This window comes from Hirsutella rhossiliensis, assembly GCF_020360975.1.
Source record: "Hirsutella rhossiliensis strain HR02 chromosome Unknown scaffold00008, whole genome shotgun sequence".
In the NCBI taxonomy this organism is placed as follows: domain Eukaryota; kingdom Fungi; phylum Ascomycota; class Sordariomycetes; order Hypocreales; family Ophiocordycipitaceae; genus Hirsutella; species Hirsutella rhossiliensis.
Window position 1 is genome coordinate 489,099 of NW_025408674.1, and position 15,021 is coordinate 504,119.

Here is a 15,021-nt window from a genome sequence, read left to right on the forward strand (position 1 = left end):
GGAAAAGATAATTAGATACTGGGCAATTTCTTCGGCTTTTTCGTCTCTTCAAGAATCATCTCCATCGCCCTTTCTAAAAGTGCTCTACCCTTATCGCTGTCCAACTCATCAACAGAACACGGTTCTTGACCATCCATAAAACCGCGCTCGCACCGCAACTCGCCAATTTGACAAATCTTCTGGACTCTTCATGCCATGCTTCGCGCATACTTATTTCCATTTCGGCGCTGATGCTCTTGAAAACTGGAATGCCCACCTCACCCAGCCTGGACGGCCCCAAAAATATCTATCCTCACTGAACTTTCGACAATACCAGTAACGGAGAAGAGATGATTTATCTTTGAGGCCGTGGAAATTGTGGTGGAGTCTTTGTGAGGGTCCTGCATACACCTCTTGCAATTTTCGGTGATGATTTCAAAGGGTTGAACTCCAAGTCGGCACGGCTGGCCATGGCTGCACTTCTTTGATCAACATCATCGAGGTGACCGCACCTAATCGAGCCCGGAGTGATAATATGTGATGCCATTATTTTATTGAAGGTAGCTTGACAGCGCTTGTTCGAGTAGCAGAAGTTACCGGTTTGTCTATGCATGCGCCATTCGATGCCTTTTATGTCAGAATTCAGCTCCGCAGCTGCCAACACTCCGCTGTGCCTTGAAAGTGAGGAATAGCTGAAACTTCACCCAGATGCTGTCGTATGATTTGATGTCTCTATGGTCATGTCCTTGGTCGTATCATCTGCGGCGTGCATGCAGGGTGCAAGCTCAATACAAGATCAATCAGGTAAGACGTACGGCTCCCGCAGAGAACTACTGCATCCACACCGAATGGCTTTAATAACTCGAACCCAGCCTTCTTTTCAACCAGACGAGGCCGCTAGGCGCGTAGGCGGAACACAGCATGCTAAACAGACATTTATCACAGCGGTTTTGCTCGACGTGGGGGTGGTGCACTTGCTGTCGGCTCTTACCATCAGCCACATCTAAACAAGGCATCTTGGGCCAGCTCAGTGCACTCACTCACTCTCATCAAAGTCCCAATCTCCAGAAGCTAGTACTCCTATTCTAGTATCACCAAAATAATTCGAACTTTGTCCCTGAGTTAGGCCGATCTAGCAGGATGTGTCCAAAACGTCTAATGTCATTAATCACCTCGCTACAAGAAATGTACTATTTTCTCAGCGCGTCCGGCAAAATCACGTTTATTATTACTGGACTGAGGTTTATGAGTACGATGGAAGGAAGATGAAGGGCAGGCACACATAAAGCAGTGGGGTAACGGTACTGGCGACAGGAGTTCCTTGGGGGCTATGCATATGGCCATTTGCCAAACCCTCCTGTCATGCCGTTGGCCGGGCCAACTGCGGCGTACAGGCAGGATGAAAGGCTGGTTGTGGGATTAATCGGACAAGAGGTACCCTGGGGTTGCCGCCGAACCTCTTCGGTCATAAAACGACCCGTGGTGAGGCAGCTCAGGCTCGTCGCATCAGCTGTACGTGCCCCAGCTTAGTAACAATTAAGTATACGAGGCCGGAGCCGCCCTGGCTTCGTTTTGTCCATGCAGCCTGCAGGCCCCGGCCTTGCATGGGACTGGGCTGGGCCATGCCATGGCCATCCTTGCCATCCTTGCCATCCTTATCGTACGATCGTCTCGCAATTACACAATTCAACAATCCAACAATCACAATGTCATTGGATCGTACAATTCCACAACCCGACGATTAGGCGACGTGCCGTTAGTCCCAAGTGAGTCCCCGCAGAAGAAAATGCGCTGATTGGTCTTCTACGTCATATTCCACACCGCGTCGTAACATGTGACATTGCGTTCCACTAAATCACGAGCCGGCCACCTGGCATCTTCCAACGCACAAGGCATTCATGCCCAACAGGTAGTGCGCCATTCCCAAGTCCGACTTCGTCCTTGACTAACCTCCGGTTGAACACGCGAGTGAAGTGTCAGGTCGCTTACTGGGATTCAAGGTGCACGACAAACTCATCGATCGGCGAGGCTGAATCTTCCATTGTATGTCCAAACACAAAACTCGGCAGGTGACACCAAGCCAGCCAGCCATATAGGACCACGGTCAAGCTCAGACTGCCTCTCCTTCTGCTATCGCTCTCGGCCCAACACTACTGAAGAACGGAAGGTGTTTCTCTGATGGTTCGAAAGCCCTACCAGATGCTTGCCTTGTGTATCCCGTCTTGGCTTACAAATTAACAGTCGTTCCAAATCGAACCGTTGTCCGACACGCCGATAGACTTCTCAACCGGCACGACAAGTCCTACACTCGTTGAAGGCAAAGGTCAGAAAGTATACTGGCGCAATTGCTGGGTGAAAGTGTATCGGAAGGGCCAGTCCGAGCCCTACGAACAACATGAAAAGTGTACTGGCCAGGCGATGGTTCCAGGTGATGTCGAGGTTGCATTTGGTGGATATGGCGGTAGCATAAAAGAGATGTAGTCGATCGAGGAGGGACGAGCATTCATCCGAAGAGTTTATGCTTGATTCGCAATGCCTCCCTCTCATCAAGTGAGAGGTTGATTATAGCCCCATCGTCGGCTCGGTGCGATATCGTCATTGTCACACATTCTGTAAGAGGGTTGCCTTGCTCTGCCTCTTCTTTATAGGCCCGGCTTGCGTTGACTGCGTTGTATATGTCGTGGCCGAACACATCCAGGATGACATGCCTCTTGCAACCACGGAGAATGAGGTCCGCGCCGGGGATGATCCTCAGCCCTGTAGGGAGTACGAGATATCGGTTCTTATCCATTGACTCCACAGGAGCATCGAACAAGTTATTGGCCAGACGCTCGACTTTGTTGCTCGTTACTTCCAAGCTCATCATTGATCCTAGCTTGTCCCCAAAGGAGGAACCGTCGAAGAACGACATTGTGATGGCTGCCGCCCAAGAATTTCCGCTGCTTGGCATGCGGTATCTTCTAATTGCACCAGCAGTGAAAGTTGGGAAAACGGTCGCGACCCTCAAAATAGTGGGGTTTCCGAGGTCGAAACGACAGCCGTTTGTGCAAAGCTCGGATGTGAAGTTAGTCCCGCTTGTCGATGGCGTTGGGCTCGGCATCTCAAGTCGAGGATCATTATCGTCACCTATCGCGCCTAGGGTATTCGTTAAAGGGATATCTTAATCTCGTGGACTTATACTCACGACGTCGTTTCGATGATGGCGCCACAACACCAATCTGATTTGGTTTAATCGCCTTGTTGAAGACTTCTTGGATTCGCTTCTCGACATCCGACGGAATCGAATCACGTACTTCCCCCGCCAACTTCCTTTGGTCATCGATTGCGATGTTGGGGAGGCTGTCGAGCATCTGGCTGACTGCAGCTTGACCATCAAAGTGAGAACCACTTTTCGCGGCTTCGCTTCGCGAGGAAGTAAGTAAACCAGGCTGAAAACCCGCCGCCGTCCAGAAAGATACGTTCACATGAAGTCTCCTCTGTTCTGTCGCCGATTGGTACGCGTTGGCGAGTCCCTTCGGCGTGTACGTGAATTTTAGATGTTGTGTTAGTATGTGGGCGCAATTTCGGGGCAAGATGTCTGCCGCACGAATGCTCGTTCGGTGGGCTACCTTCCATGGCGTTGGCAATGGGTTACGATCTAACAGTCAGAAGGGTGGGTACGGACACCGGGATTGTGGGATTGTAAGTTTGTGAGTTTTTGAGCTCCCGAAACGGCGGGGTTATATACGTCAAGGCAGGGGGAAGAGCCTACGTGTTGCAACCAGTGAGATTCGACGGCGTATTGGTCTCCGCAACAATGCGCGCTAGAGTTCAGCGCTAATGCATGGGCGGATCTGATGACTGGGTCACCGGTTGCAGGTGACATCGACGAAGTACCCTGGGCAGGAATTTTCACCGCTCACTGTTAGATCCGGTAGAATCCGGGTAGATGCAGCTACGATAGCGTCAGGCTACTAGTGGCAGCGCCAACGGTAGCGCAGACGATAGCGCACCAGGTAGCGCAGCCGATGAGGCCACGAGGACATATATGAGACAGTTACAGAGATATGACGTGATGGCATGTCATAGGGATTGAGGCCATCGCCCTTGATATAGGGCTTGGGCAGAGCACCCCAAATGGGGACACAGACAGACACACATCATACCTCACTTCATCCGATCGTACCATTCTTGCTGTGTCCGTGACCTATCCGACGAGAACCTCATCAAGGTTCTGACACTCACCAGCATACTGGGAAAACACCAGTTCGCTGCCCGCGCTGCGCAACTCCTTAATTATTTGAGGTTTCATAGAGTCTGTATCGGGCTTAAGACCCATGCGCTTTGCTATCTGTATGCTTCGCTTGTTAGATGCCAGCATAGACTCCTAGGTCCTATCTCCAAGCTCTGCTACCAAGTCTGTGTCTCATCCAAATCTTCACTCAGTCCTTAACTTCTGAATGAAGCCTTTGGTGTCTCAATATAGGTAAGCTTAAATCTCCCTGAAACGTCGTGATCGCGATGAACGTTGGCTTCGAATGCTACAAAATAACGGCTGCTAAGCTCAACAATCGAAGCAATGCACAGTAGACGTGCGTGTTGGCTCTTTGCTATGTCGCGTAAGCTTTCCTGCCGCCTCTGGTTGACCGTATGCAAATTTGATCGTTATATTGCCCAAAAGAGCGGCCAAGAAAACGCTAGCTGACAGCTGACGTGAACTAAAGCCAATGAGCTTCGACTTCACCACATCTTGCCTGCTGTTGCCTAATGGGCCGCATCTGAACGCACCAGGTTCCCGAACAACGTACCAACGGCCAGCAGACTTAGGTGACCGCGTGCTGTATGTAGTACGGGCGACTGTAGGCCAGACTGTCTCAAAACGCATTTGGGAAGAAAATTTGTCATTACGTATACCCTACTGTGACCATAGAGGGTTATGGCCCATTTTTAAATATTCGGCTTAGCAGAAGCAGGGTTAATTGCATATATGACGAAGTTATAGCAGATCTTTACAGTCACGTTTCTTTCTTCCCCCTACTTTATTTTGCGTGGACGAATATTAAAAATGCAAGCTATCACGATTGACAGTATTCTCCTCCCATCAATTCCCTACTGCACAACAACCAATAACTAGCATTGAACTTACATCATGGGCGTTGTCTAAGGTGTATCAAGTCCGTTCGTCCAAGGTCGAGAGATTGCTAGCATCTACAGCCCCTAAACGCTTTATATGTCTCAATACGAAGGCGAGGCAAGGTATATCACATTCGCATCGACTTGCTACACGAAGCCAACATCTCGATGCCGCCTTGATATTTATATTCGGTGATCAGCCGAAAGCTCCTGTGTCCAGTGTATAAAAGGGAATGGGGTGTTTCAAGGCTGTTACACTCTGGAAATGCTAGGGTCAGGTGCATGCGCGAATTGCACGTACTCATCTCGTGGGTCGCTATGCAAACTACACTGTAACACTCTAGTTCTACCTATAAAAAGAAAAGGGAAAAGATTCAACTAATAATCGTCTTAGGTCATCATCAAACAGAGGAGAACTATAGCTATTCCCAAGAAAGCGATGTGGGAATTGTAGTAATCCATTGTACCCATCTAGATAGGTCACGTGCGCTCTCACGTGTGCAGTTGAGGATAGCGGAGGACACATAGCTAGCTCCGTGCCCTTTGCCCCCTCTTCCCCCTTTCTAGAACAGACATCAACGATTACACATACCATTGCGATTTGCACGCAGGCCTGTGTAGAGACCTACCGACAAGCGAGGACCTACAGTCAATTACTCCTCGGCAGTGGCAGATAATTGGGAGAAAATTCCAGGAATGGGTTGAGATAATGGTACACAACTCATATAATGATGACTGTGGGAATGTAGCATATACAGTCGGGTGACAAAAGTTCCGGTCAATCCGGCCCACCCACCACAACGCCGCATCAGAGCCCTCTTTTCAACAGCACATTACTTTGCCAAATGAAGGTCAATTATGAAGCCGAAGATATAAATATATAGAGAATTGAGTGGAGATTATTGTTGTTTCGGCTAGTATTTGGTATACCAGCCACGTGCAGCCACAACAGCTTGAAGGCGCCGAGGCATTGATTCTATTAGGTGATTGAGGGTATCCTCTTCAAGGTCTTCCCACGCCCAACCGCTGCAAAACAGAGCTTCTGCTTGGAGCTATAGTTCTTTGGAAGGTCTGAGAGCTCAGGGTGAGTCTCCATAATGCTCTCTTTAAGCAGCTTCCATACGTTTTCTATGGGGTTTAGGTCAGGTGAATATGGCGGCCAGTCGACCAAATCTACCCTGTTTTCTTCGACCCAGCAGCCAAGCCACGCCTGCACAATGGCCGCCGTATGTGTTGAGGCGTTATCTTGGGCGAATGTATAGCCTGGCTCTGCAATTGTAGGTAGGCTTTCTTGTAAGGTCTCGAGCACACGGCGTGCAGTAACGCCACCACGGGCTGAGTCGGGGTCTCCTAGCATTGGTGTAAGAGAAGTCCGCCGATTAAAGGAGAAGCCGCCCCAAAACATCTGGGAATGTCGAGTAGGTTTTCCTCTTGCTTGTACGTTTTTCGGATTTAATCTATCCCCCTTTTTGCAATTAGGAGGGATTTTTGAAGTAAGGGTATTAAGACGTACTGAATTGCAAAAAACCCACTTCTGTCTCTCGCCGTCCCCACGAGCGATTGACGTCTCATCAGAGAAAATCCATGTATGCCAAAAGGAAGCTGGCTTTTGATGGTATTGTAGTGCAAATTGTAGCCTCTTTGCAGCATGTTCTTCTGTTAATTTTGGACGTCGAAGAGCGCGTACATGTTGTATGCCATGGTGTCGAAGGTACCGTGTTAAAGTACGTGTAGAACACTCTAGAGAAGCCTCACGAAGAAGCTGAGCATTCGAGATGAAAGGGTCTTTCGCGATGCATCGAAAGATATATCTTTATGGGTGTCATTGAGCTTTGAGGGTCTCCCAGAGCGCGGCAAAGATTTCGCACTCGACTGTGTCCTGTAACGCCTGACGATTCCGTAGACAGCTCTAGGAGAAACGTCCTCTTTGACGCCGACGAGGGCAGCTGAGAAGCCGCAATCAAAGAGGGTCACAATCTTCGTCCTCTTATGAGGGCTCCAGTGTTTTTTGGGCGTAATTGGGCTCATTTTGAAGGCATGATGGTGATTTGAAGAGGAAGGGTTGGAATGTGGAGACGCGCGTACGCGACGCGCTAGCGTCATTGACCGGAACTTTGTCCCCACTGTAGCTATAGATTGTAGGAGGTGCACACACACACACGACCCTTAGCGTCACGTGTATGGACCTCGGGGATCCGTGTATAAAGGGCACGTAGTGTGCCCCCTCATTCCCTTTCCTCCCTTCCTAGCTAGACATCTTGAATACAACCCATTGCGTTACTGCAGTACAGACCTCCCGACAGTAAACGAATTTTTCTTCGTAATCTGAATGGAATACTTTTAGTTTCAAAGTGTGTAGAGCATAAATGCAGATAAGGAGTGGAGTTTATTTAGTCATTGTCGGGAGGTCTGTACTGCAGTAACGCAATGGGTTGTATTCAAGATGTCTAGCTAGGAAGGGAGGAAAGGGAATGAGGGGGCACACTACGTGCCCTTTATACACGGATCCCCGAGGTCCATACACGTGACGCTAAGGGTCACGTGTGTGTGCGCACCTCCTTACAATCCTACTATAGCTATATGCTACATTCCCACACTGGCAAATCTTCTTTTATCGCTGCAATCGCAGCAGCAGCAGGTGCGGGAGCGTAGCAGCAACCGCAAGGGTGCGACCGCAAGGGTGCGAAAAGAGTGACGGTTCGAGCGGCAGCTAGCGGGGAGGGCGTTCGACTGATCCTTCTATCCTAATCGTAAGGCTATTCGTATCGACGAGGCGTTCGAGGGCGCGGTTAGGCGATGCCTTTGTCATAGCATCTGCTGGGTTGTCTGCGCCGTTAATCCAGCGGATTTCGTGATCTCACGCCTTTCGTAGGATTGACGTAGGCCATGATATCTATCATCAATCGCTTCTCCTTCGTTGTGCCTAGCTTAACGAGGCACTCGTAGAGGGAAAGAGTCGGTGCAAACGATTAGGGGATAGGGGAAGATTGAGGCGGTCTGTGATCTTCCGTATCGTCGTTGCTAGTGATATCCCAATATCGAATCCGTTGACCATGCCGTAGATCTCTGATGCTAGCACGCTTCGGGTGACCCTCTTACACTTCGTTGAGCTCCAATGGAGGACATTGCCCTTGATCCCGAATTGGTCTTTGGTACGTGCGGTCTCGGTCTCATTGACTAGGCAATGACGAAGCCTAGCTGTGACGATAGGTCCTTATTGTTCGCAAAGGAACCGTCGGTAAAGATGATAAGCTTGGCATTGGCGAGGTCAATAGGATATACGTTTGGCCTCGCTGCTGGTGGTCTTTCTGCCATTGAAGCCGCTTGTTGAGGGTCGTGCAATCCTCTTCCGTAGGGTTTGGACCTGGGCAGCAATAGAGATGTCGAATGAGGCCTCTGGTTGACAGATTGAAGCCACATACGCGCCACGGGCACGCTGTTCCACGTACTGTTGGGCTCGATCGTATGCCTTGATGTCGATGGGTTCGATCTTGGCTGCTTGACCCTTTTGTTGAAGCAGTAGAGCGTTGTGGAAAGTGGTGTCTTGGAGGGTTATCTTTGCACCGTTGAAGTCAATGCTAGTACCCGGGGTCATCGTTGTCTTCGGCTTTGCCCGAAATTGTGCCTTTACGAGTTCCGCTTCCTCTAGCGCGGAAAAACGTTGTGTGCCAAGCATAAGGGTATCGTCAGTCTGCATTCCCACAATCCCAAAGTTATCAGGTCCCTTATTCGTAATTAGGAAGCATAGGTCGTAGGTTGATGTGGACATGTCGAGGTTATCGACATGATGCCCGTGATAGGTTCGAAACCAATGGACTCCGGCCTCCGCAATTCCGTATAGGGGCTTAATAACGCGAATGATTGTTCCTTCCGGGTATCTTCCTTCTAATTCGGCGGGAAGATGCGTGAGAATGGTGCGGAATAGTTCGGTCTGCGCCTGGGGATACGCTTGTGTGATGTCACGAAGAGAGAGGTCATGCCGTGAGAAAGGAGGTCTGGGGAGATAGCAGAAATAAGCCGTTGACTGACGCGTTGAATTGTCGGAGATTGCGTCAGGAGGGTGGTCTTCTCAAAGTCGTTGTGCCCTTGGACCACGAGCCTTGACTTCTCGTATGGTTTGGTTTCTTTGCCTTTAACCTCGCGGACCATGCGGGAGCGGAAGATATGATGGTTCCCGTGCTTTGCTTCATTGTAGCGTTCGAAGCTAAACACTCCTCGTACCAATAGATCATCGATCTCCGTGCTATCGGATTCCTCAAAGGGTGCCTGGCGTTGTGATAATGCCTTCGTCCCGTAGCTTGATGGCTAGTTGGTAGGCATCTTCTTCCTTCTTGACTAGGAACGTCGTCTTTGTCTTCTTCTTCGAACCAGGGGGCCTCGCTTGCGCGGCGCCGGGGATTAGGAGCAGGAACAGGGGCAGGGGCAGGGGCAGAAACAGGAACAGAATCGCTCGCAGGATCAGAAACAGGAATGTCAGAATCATCCGCAGCAGCAGCAGCGGGGCAGGGATCGTCGTCTCGTCGCGGAAATAAGGCTGCACAAGGGTGGAACGGAAGGTCTGGGGTCCGTTGATAGTATCAATTGTGACATTGGAGCCATCAATTGCACTAATCTTAAAAGGGCCTTGCCAGCCGAGCTTTTCTCCACACTCGGACCTCGCTTTGCAGTGGGAGCGATAGTATAACGCCTGTTGATGATGGTCCGTTCTTTGTGTGTAAGGCGCCCTGCACTTGCCGCTCTGCTGAGAGCTGACGAAGCATTTTCATCGCTTTCTGGGCTGCGGCAGCCCTTTCAGGGTCGTAGCAGAAGGGGCGAATCTAACGCCATTCGAGGGTAGGCGCCAAAGACTAGGAGCGTAGGGACAATGCCATTTGGCCCTGTTGTGTCGTTGATGGCTTTGATAGCCATTTGAAGGATCGATTCGGGGATGTGAAGGTCCCGATTTCTGCGTGGAGGATCTCAAACGCACGGCGGAGAGGGGCATGATATCTTTCAACCTTTCCAACGGACCAATGTGCTTCCACAGGACTTGCTTGCAGGTTATCCCCATAAGCTTTGCCTCGTTACGGAACTCTAGGGAGGCAAAATTGGTCCCTGCGTCGTGCTTGATAGTATCAGGGGGTCCGAGATATGTGTCTATCCAGAGGGCTCGGAGGGCTTCCCACGTATCCTTTGCTGACATCGATAGGAGGAACCTGGCTGCTTGGAACGCTGTTCGGCTCCAGATCACGTTCGACGGGAATAAGGGCGAGTTCCATCCGTTCCTCGTCAAACTTCGTAGTAAGTTCCGGGAGGACAGAGACACCTTCCGTACCGAGATGAGCCGTATGGATCTCCTGTACGGCCTCCTCGAGGGCAGAGCTCTCCGCTGCCTCGAGGCAAGATTTACGTCGGAGACCCGACCCTTCTCCGGCGTGGCCGAGATGATCCAGACTCTGGAGTCTGTGTTCGGGAACCCGAACGAAGCGATCGAGGCCCACGCTAAGCTGCAACGCCTGTTTTTCACGATCGGTGGTAAGTGGGATATCACGGATTTTATCGCCGAGTTCGACTCCCTCTCGTCAAAGGCCTCCTGGCCTCAGGATCAGCTCAAGCACGCACTCTGGTGCAAGCTCGGGGGAGGACTCGACGGATCCCTCCTGACCAAGACCCGTGACCCGACCGTGACCTATGAGACCTTTTGCGAGTCTGTGAAGGACTCGGTCCATAGTAAGAAAAGTGAGTGGCGGCGGAAGGAAGCTCGGCAGCCTGATCAGACCCGCCGGGCAGCCCCGGCAGCCAAGACCCCGACCAAGAATTCGAATAAGACGGGCCCTCCCCCGGTTACCTCGCAGAACGCCGGCCGAGCCCTGACCGAAGAAGAGAAGAGAGTCCACTGGGACAACGACACCTGTTTTACCTGTGGCAAGACTGGGCACGTTTCTCGCGACTGTCCCGACCGCGCCAAGGGCGTTTCTCGGCTGGCTATGACACCTGAGGAGTCTGATCAGGAGTCGGGAAAAGAGTAGGACCATCGAAAGTCTCCCCGATGGTCTCGAATGTGTCGCAGATAGTAGCAGATGGACCGGAAACCTCATTCACCGTAAAAAGCAAGATTTGCGTGAATGGAACCAGTCTACCGGCGAACGCACTTTGCGACACTGGAGCCGACACTGACCTCCTGATCAGCCCAACCTTCGCCAAGCAAGCCGCCCAACGCCTAGGGGCGAAGCTCGTTACCCTCGCCAAGCCGATACAGCTACAAGACTACCGCCGGAGACTCGCCGGCTCGATCAAGCAGCAGTTACACGCATCATTCGAGGTAGACGGTCGACGCCTCCCCGATCAAGTCTTTAACGTCGCCGAGATGGGTGGCGACATCTTTATCGGCCTCTTCTGGATGCGACGGCAACGACTCTTGCTCGACTGCGCTAGTACTTCGATCGTGTGGCCCGACGACCTCCCTGCCCTGGCGAAGTTCTCCCCGACCATCCAGCTCTCTTGTAACGGGCAAGCCGCTTTAACGGCGGCTGCGCCGCCTACCTTCTAGAACCTTCCATTGGCTCGAAGCTATAAAATGCCGTTATGCTCTTATGTAGTAGATTCTCTTTCTTTCTTACTTTCTTCTGTATCTTGATAGTAAACAGCATAGGGACTAGTTAGTTGTATCAACTCACTAGAGGCCTTTCACATACTATCAAGATCACTGAAGACACTGAAGACACTGAAGACACTGAAGACACCAAAGTAACTGAGTCCCGTCGGAACTATTAACGTTCAGCGAAGTCGCGATGGCCGAAGATAACAACATGCAGCCGGACGTCCTCAGCGCCCTGGTTGCCGAGATACGAAGTTTGAGAGAAGAGAATTCGAAGAAATACCCAGTTTGAAGAACGGTTTATTGCCCTGGAACTCCAGCAACACCAGCAATCCCGTTCGTCTGAACTCCCAGAGCCGACGCCATCTGTCACCCCGGCTGTCCCCATCGAGGACATCCATGTAGTCGCCACTCACAGCCCTCATCCAACCAAGCGCCCCAAATTACGAGACATCCCGAAATTCGGCGGCGACAAGGCCCAGTGGCGAAGCTGGAAACTAGAAACCGAAGGAAAACTACGAGTCGATAAAGAAGCCCTTGAGACGCAGAGGCCACTTTATGTACATCTTCATGAGCCTAGAAGGCAAGGCTAAAGACAACGTGACCACATTTGTGGAGATGCAAACCGAGAAGAGAACGTTCAATGTTGCTGAACTACTCAACCGCCTCGAGTTGTTGTACGGGGAGAGGGATCGCAAGCAGAGAGCTACACGCAACTTGCATTCGATTAAGCAAGGGAGAATGAACCATTCACGTCCTTTTACCCCGCTTTGAGAGGAGATCGCCAATGCCAACGCCGAGTATTGGCCAGACGACAGCAAGATTTCCTACCTCCAGGAGGCACTAAACGACAAAATGAAAGCAGCCCTTATAGGCTCTGACCCTCTGCCATCAGCAGCTACGTTGGGCTGGCGAGGAGATGCGATTCGCTGAGCAGCCAGATGGAACTGTTGGGTCAGTGAAAAGGCCCCGAGGCAACACAAAGAGTTCGGACAACTATGACAACCACCAGAACCATGGAGGCCAGGCCGCCCAGAAACAGTCCGGCCAGAAAACTGAAGTTAGACGAGAGGACATGATGGAATGGGAGCCAACTCTACAAGCATCCGCGAAAGTGAACGCTGCGCGCACCCGCAGTGATAAGAACACATATGGTCACCAATCCAACCGACCAGAAGACCAAGCGCTGTTGGGCAAGCGTGCAAAGTGGTCGATCAGACCGAGATGGACGCCCGTTACCGTGAAGGGCGTTGCCTTCGTTGTGGAAGAGACAACTGCAGGATCGAGCGCTGCCCATTGGCTGCGCCTATCCGACCCGCAAACGCGACCCGTCGCACTCAGGTCAATGCCGTGGCTCCGACACGACCAGCGGTCACTAATGCCGAGATCGCCGAAGACGAAGCTTCGTCTCATAGCGATGAAGATTCAGACTAGGACACGCGGCGGCTGTGAGAGAATGGGATGAGCGGAAAAGCAAAATGGACGGAGAACCGTTCATAGCAGACGTCAGGGTGAACGGCACAGACTTTGTGCCATCTCTTGTCGACTATGGCTGCCTCTGCTACGGCGCGGTTAGCAAGCGCACATTTCACTCTCTCCAGTTGCCACATATACGCGTCCAGCCGCGCATCTTGGAGAATGCAGCGGGAGACGGCAAAGAGGTCAAAATCGACAAGATCACGTATGTGTCGATCGACCTCGATGGACATCAGCAGCATCGTGTTTTCATGTACGTCATCGACGATCTTAACTGGGACATGATCCTGGGTAAACGATGGATGAAAGACCAGGATGTTCACATCCACGCAAAGGAAGGATATCTCGAGATCGGGTCCAGTGGAGTTCAAGTACGAGACCGACGACGTTACCAGCCTCCCCAGCTAGACGTCTCTAATGTCATGGCCGCAACCTTTTTAGCGGAAGCACGCCGTGACAAACGCAAAGGCGGCATTGGAGTTCACTCGGTCACAATGGCGGATATTGACAAGGCCCTATGATGCATTTTGCATATGAATGAGATGAAGTGGGATGGTTTTTTCTCCAACTAAGCTATGACTGCCTCATCCTTACCGTAGGAGGCAGCCAGGTCGGACTATCTAGGTGATCCGGCCGGTTTACAAGGCAGCCACATACCGATGCCTGTTCACACGGCTGCCTGTTTCACACGGCTGCCTGTTCACACGGCTGCCTGTTCACACGGCTGCCTGTTCACATGGCTGTGCGTGCGGCAGCCGGTGTCCTTGATGCTTGGTGCCGTGCCCAACGCTCCAGTGTGCGTAGGGACACGCAAAAACGCATCATAATGCCGGCCTCAAAAGAAAACTCCACTGTCTCAGTGACTGCCTCAACAGAGGCTACATGTCAGAACTTTCCGATCGTCCCTTTGCTTTGCTGTTGCGAACCACTCGCGGTCCCGTCGTCTGCCCGTGGAACTCATCCAGGGCCTTTGACGATATCTCTTCCTTCCTGACCCACTGATCATGCATGCTGCCCCATCCTTTCCAGTGGACCAAGTACTCCGTGACGGGCTTCCTGTTTCTTCCAATCTTCCTGACCCGTACGTCCAGAAGCTTGTCAACTTCGTAGAATTCGCCTTCCTGGTCCGTAAAGTCCTTTGTGACTTCTACTGGTCCGGGGTGAGCTTCTTCAAAGCAGCCTTCGTGAGCTGGCTTGAGGTGGTGTATTGAGATCGCTGGGTGGACCTTAATTTGCTCTGGAAGGTCCAATTCACAGGCCAGGTCTCCAACCATCCTTCTGATCACAAAGGGCCTCCCGCTGTTGTGACCACTTCTTGGGCGGCCTGCCTGGCTGGTGATATCCTTGATGAAGCTTGAGATATACCTTGTCTCCAGCCTTGAGATGGATAGGTCGGTGTTTGGCATCGTACCAACGCTTGGCCTTCATCGCTGCAAGGTCCATAGCTAGGCTGGCCTGCTTACGCAAGGCTTCCTTGATGTAGGGCAATTCGTCTGCCTCTGCGCTGGCTGTGCGATCAACAGCCTCCAGGGCCTTTCAGGGGAAACCGTACATTAGTTCATGGGCTGAGGTCTTCGTGCTGGTGTTGTAGGCTGTGTTTAGATGCCACTGCAGCGAAGGAATAAGGGTCTTCCAGTCAAGGTTGGGGTCCTCAATATAGGCCAGTCGCAACGCTGTTTCCACTGTTTGATTGCGCCGCTCGGCCAAGCCGTCCGCCTGCGGATGATATGCCGTTGTCATGCTGATTCTGGTGCCAAAGGCCTTCCAGAGCCCTTGCCAGAAAGCAGAGGTGAATTTGCGGTCTCTGTCACTGACTATCGTGCGCGGCATGCCCCAATCACATAGCATGAGCCAGTGTGTCCATCAACCAAGTTAAC

General features: G+C 51.6%; 4 protein-coding genes across 4 annotated transcripts; 2 read left to right on the forward strand and 2 right to left on the reverse strand.

The window, feature by feature from the left end:
• Positions 1-2,482: 2,482 nt before the first annotated feature.
• On the reverse strand, positions 2,483-2,890 carry HRG_07311 (uncharacterized protein; the record flags this gene model as incomplete). The annotated part of the gene is made up of 1 exon (XM_044865782.1): positions 2,483-2,890. One exon carries the CDS (start codon positions 2,888-2,890, stop codon positions 2,483-2,485), a length of 408 nt encoding a protein of 135 aa, XP_044718746.1.
• A 6,456-nt stretch (positions 2,891-9,346) lies between these two features.
• On the reverse strand, positions 9,347-10,273 carry HRG_07312 (uncharacterized protein; the record flags this gene model as incomplete). The annotated part of the gene is made up of 5 exons (XM_044865783.1): positions 9,347-9,698; positions 9,845-9,868; positions 9,914-9,986; positions 10,061-10,088; positions 10,151-10,273. The coding sequence occupies 5 exons, from the start codon at positions 10,271-10,273 to the stop codon at positions 9,347-9,349; spliced, it is 600 nt and encodes a 199-aa protein (XP_044718747.1).
• A 136-nt stretch (positions 10,274-10,409) lies between these two features.
• On the forward strand, positions 10,410-11,620 carry HRG_07313 (zinc knuckle domain-containing protein; the record flags this gene model as incomplete). The annotated part of the gene is made up of 3 exons (XM_044865784.1): positions 10,410-10,800; positions 10,861-11,095; positions 11,260-11,620. 3 exons carry the CDS (start codon positions 10,410-10,412, stop codon positions 11,618-11,620), a joined length of 987 nt encoding a protein of 328 aa, XP_044718748.1.
• A 1,526-nt stretch (positions 11,621-13,146) lies between these two features.
• On the forward strand, positions 13,147-13,665 carry HRG_07314 (uncharacterized protein; the record flags this gene model as incomplete). Its single annotated transcript, XM_044865785.1, has 1 exon — positions 13,147-13,665. One exon carries the CDS (start codon positions 13,147-13,149, stop codon positions 13,663-13,665), a length of 519 nt encoding a protein of 172 aa, XP_044718749.1.
• Positions 13,666-15,021: the final 1,356 nt, after the last annotated feature.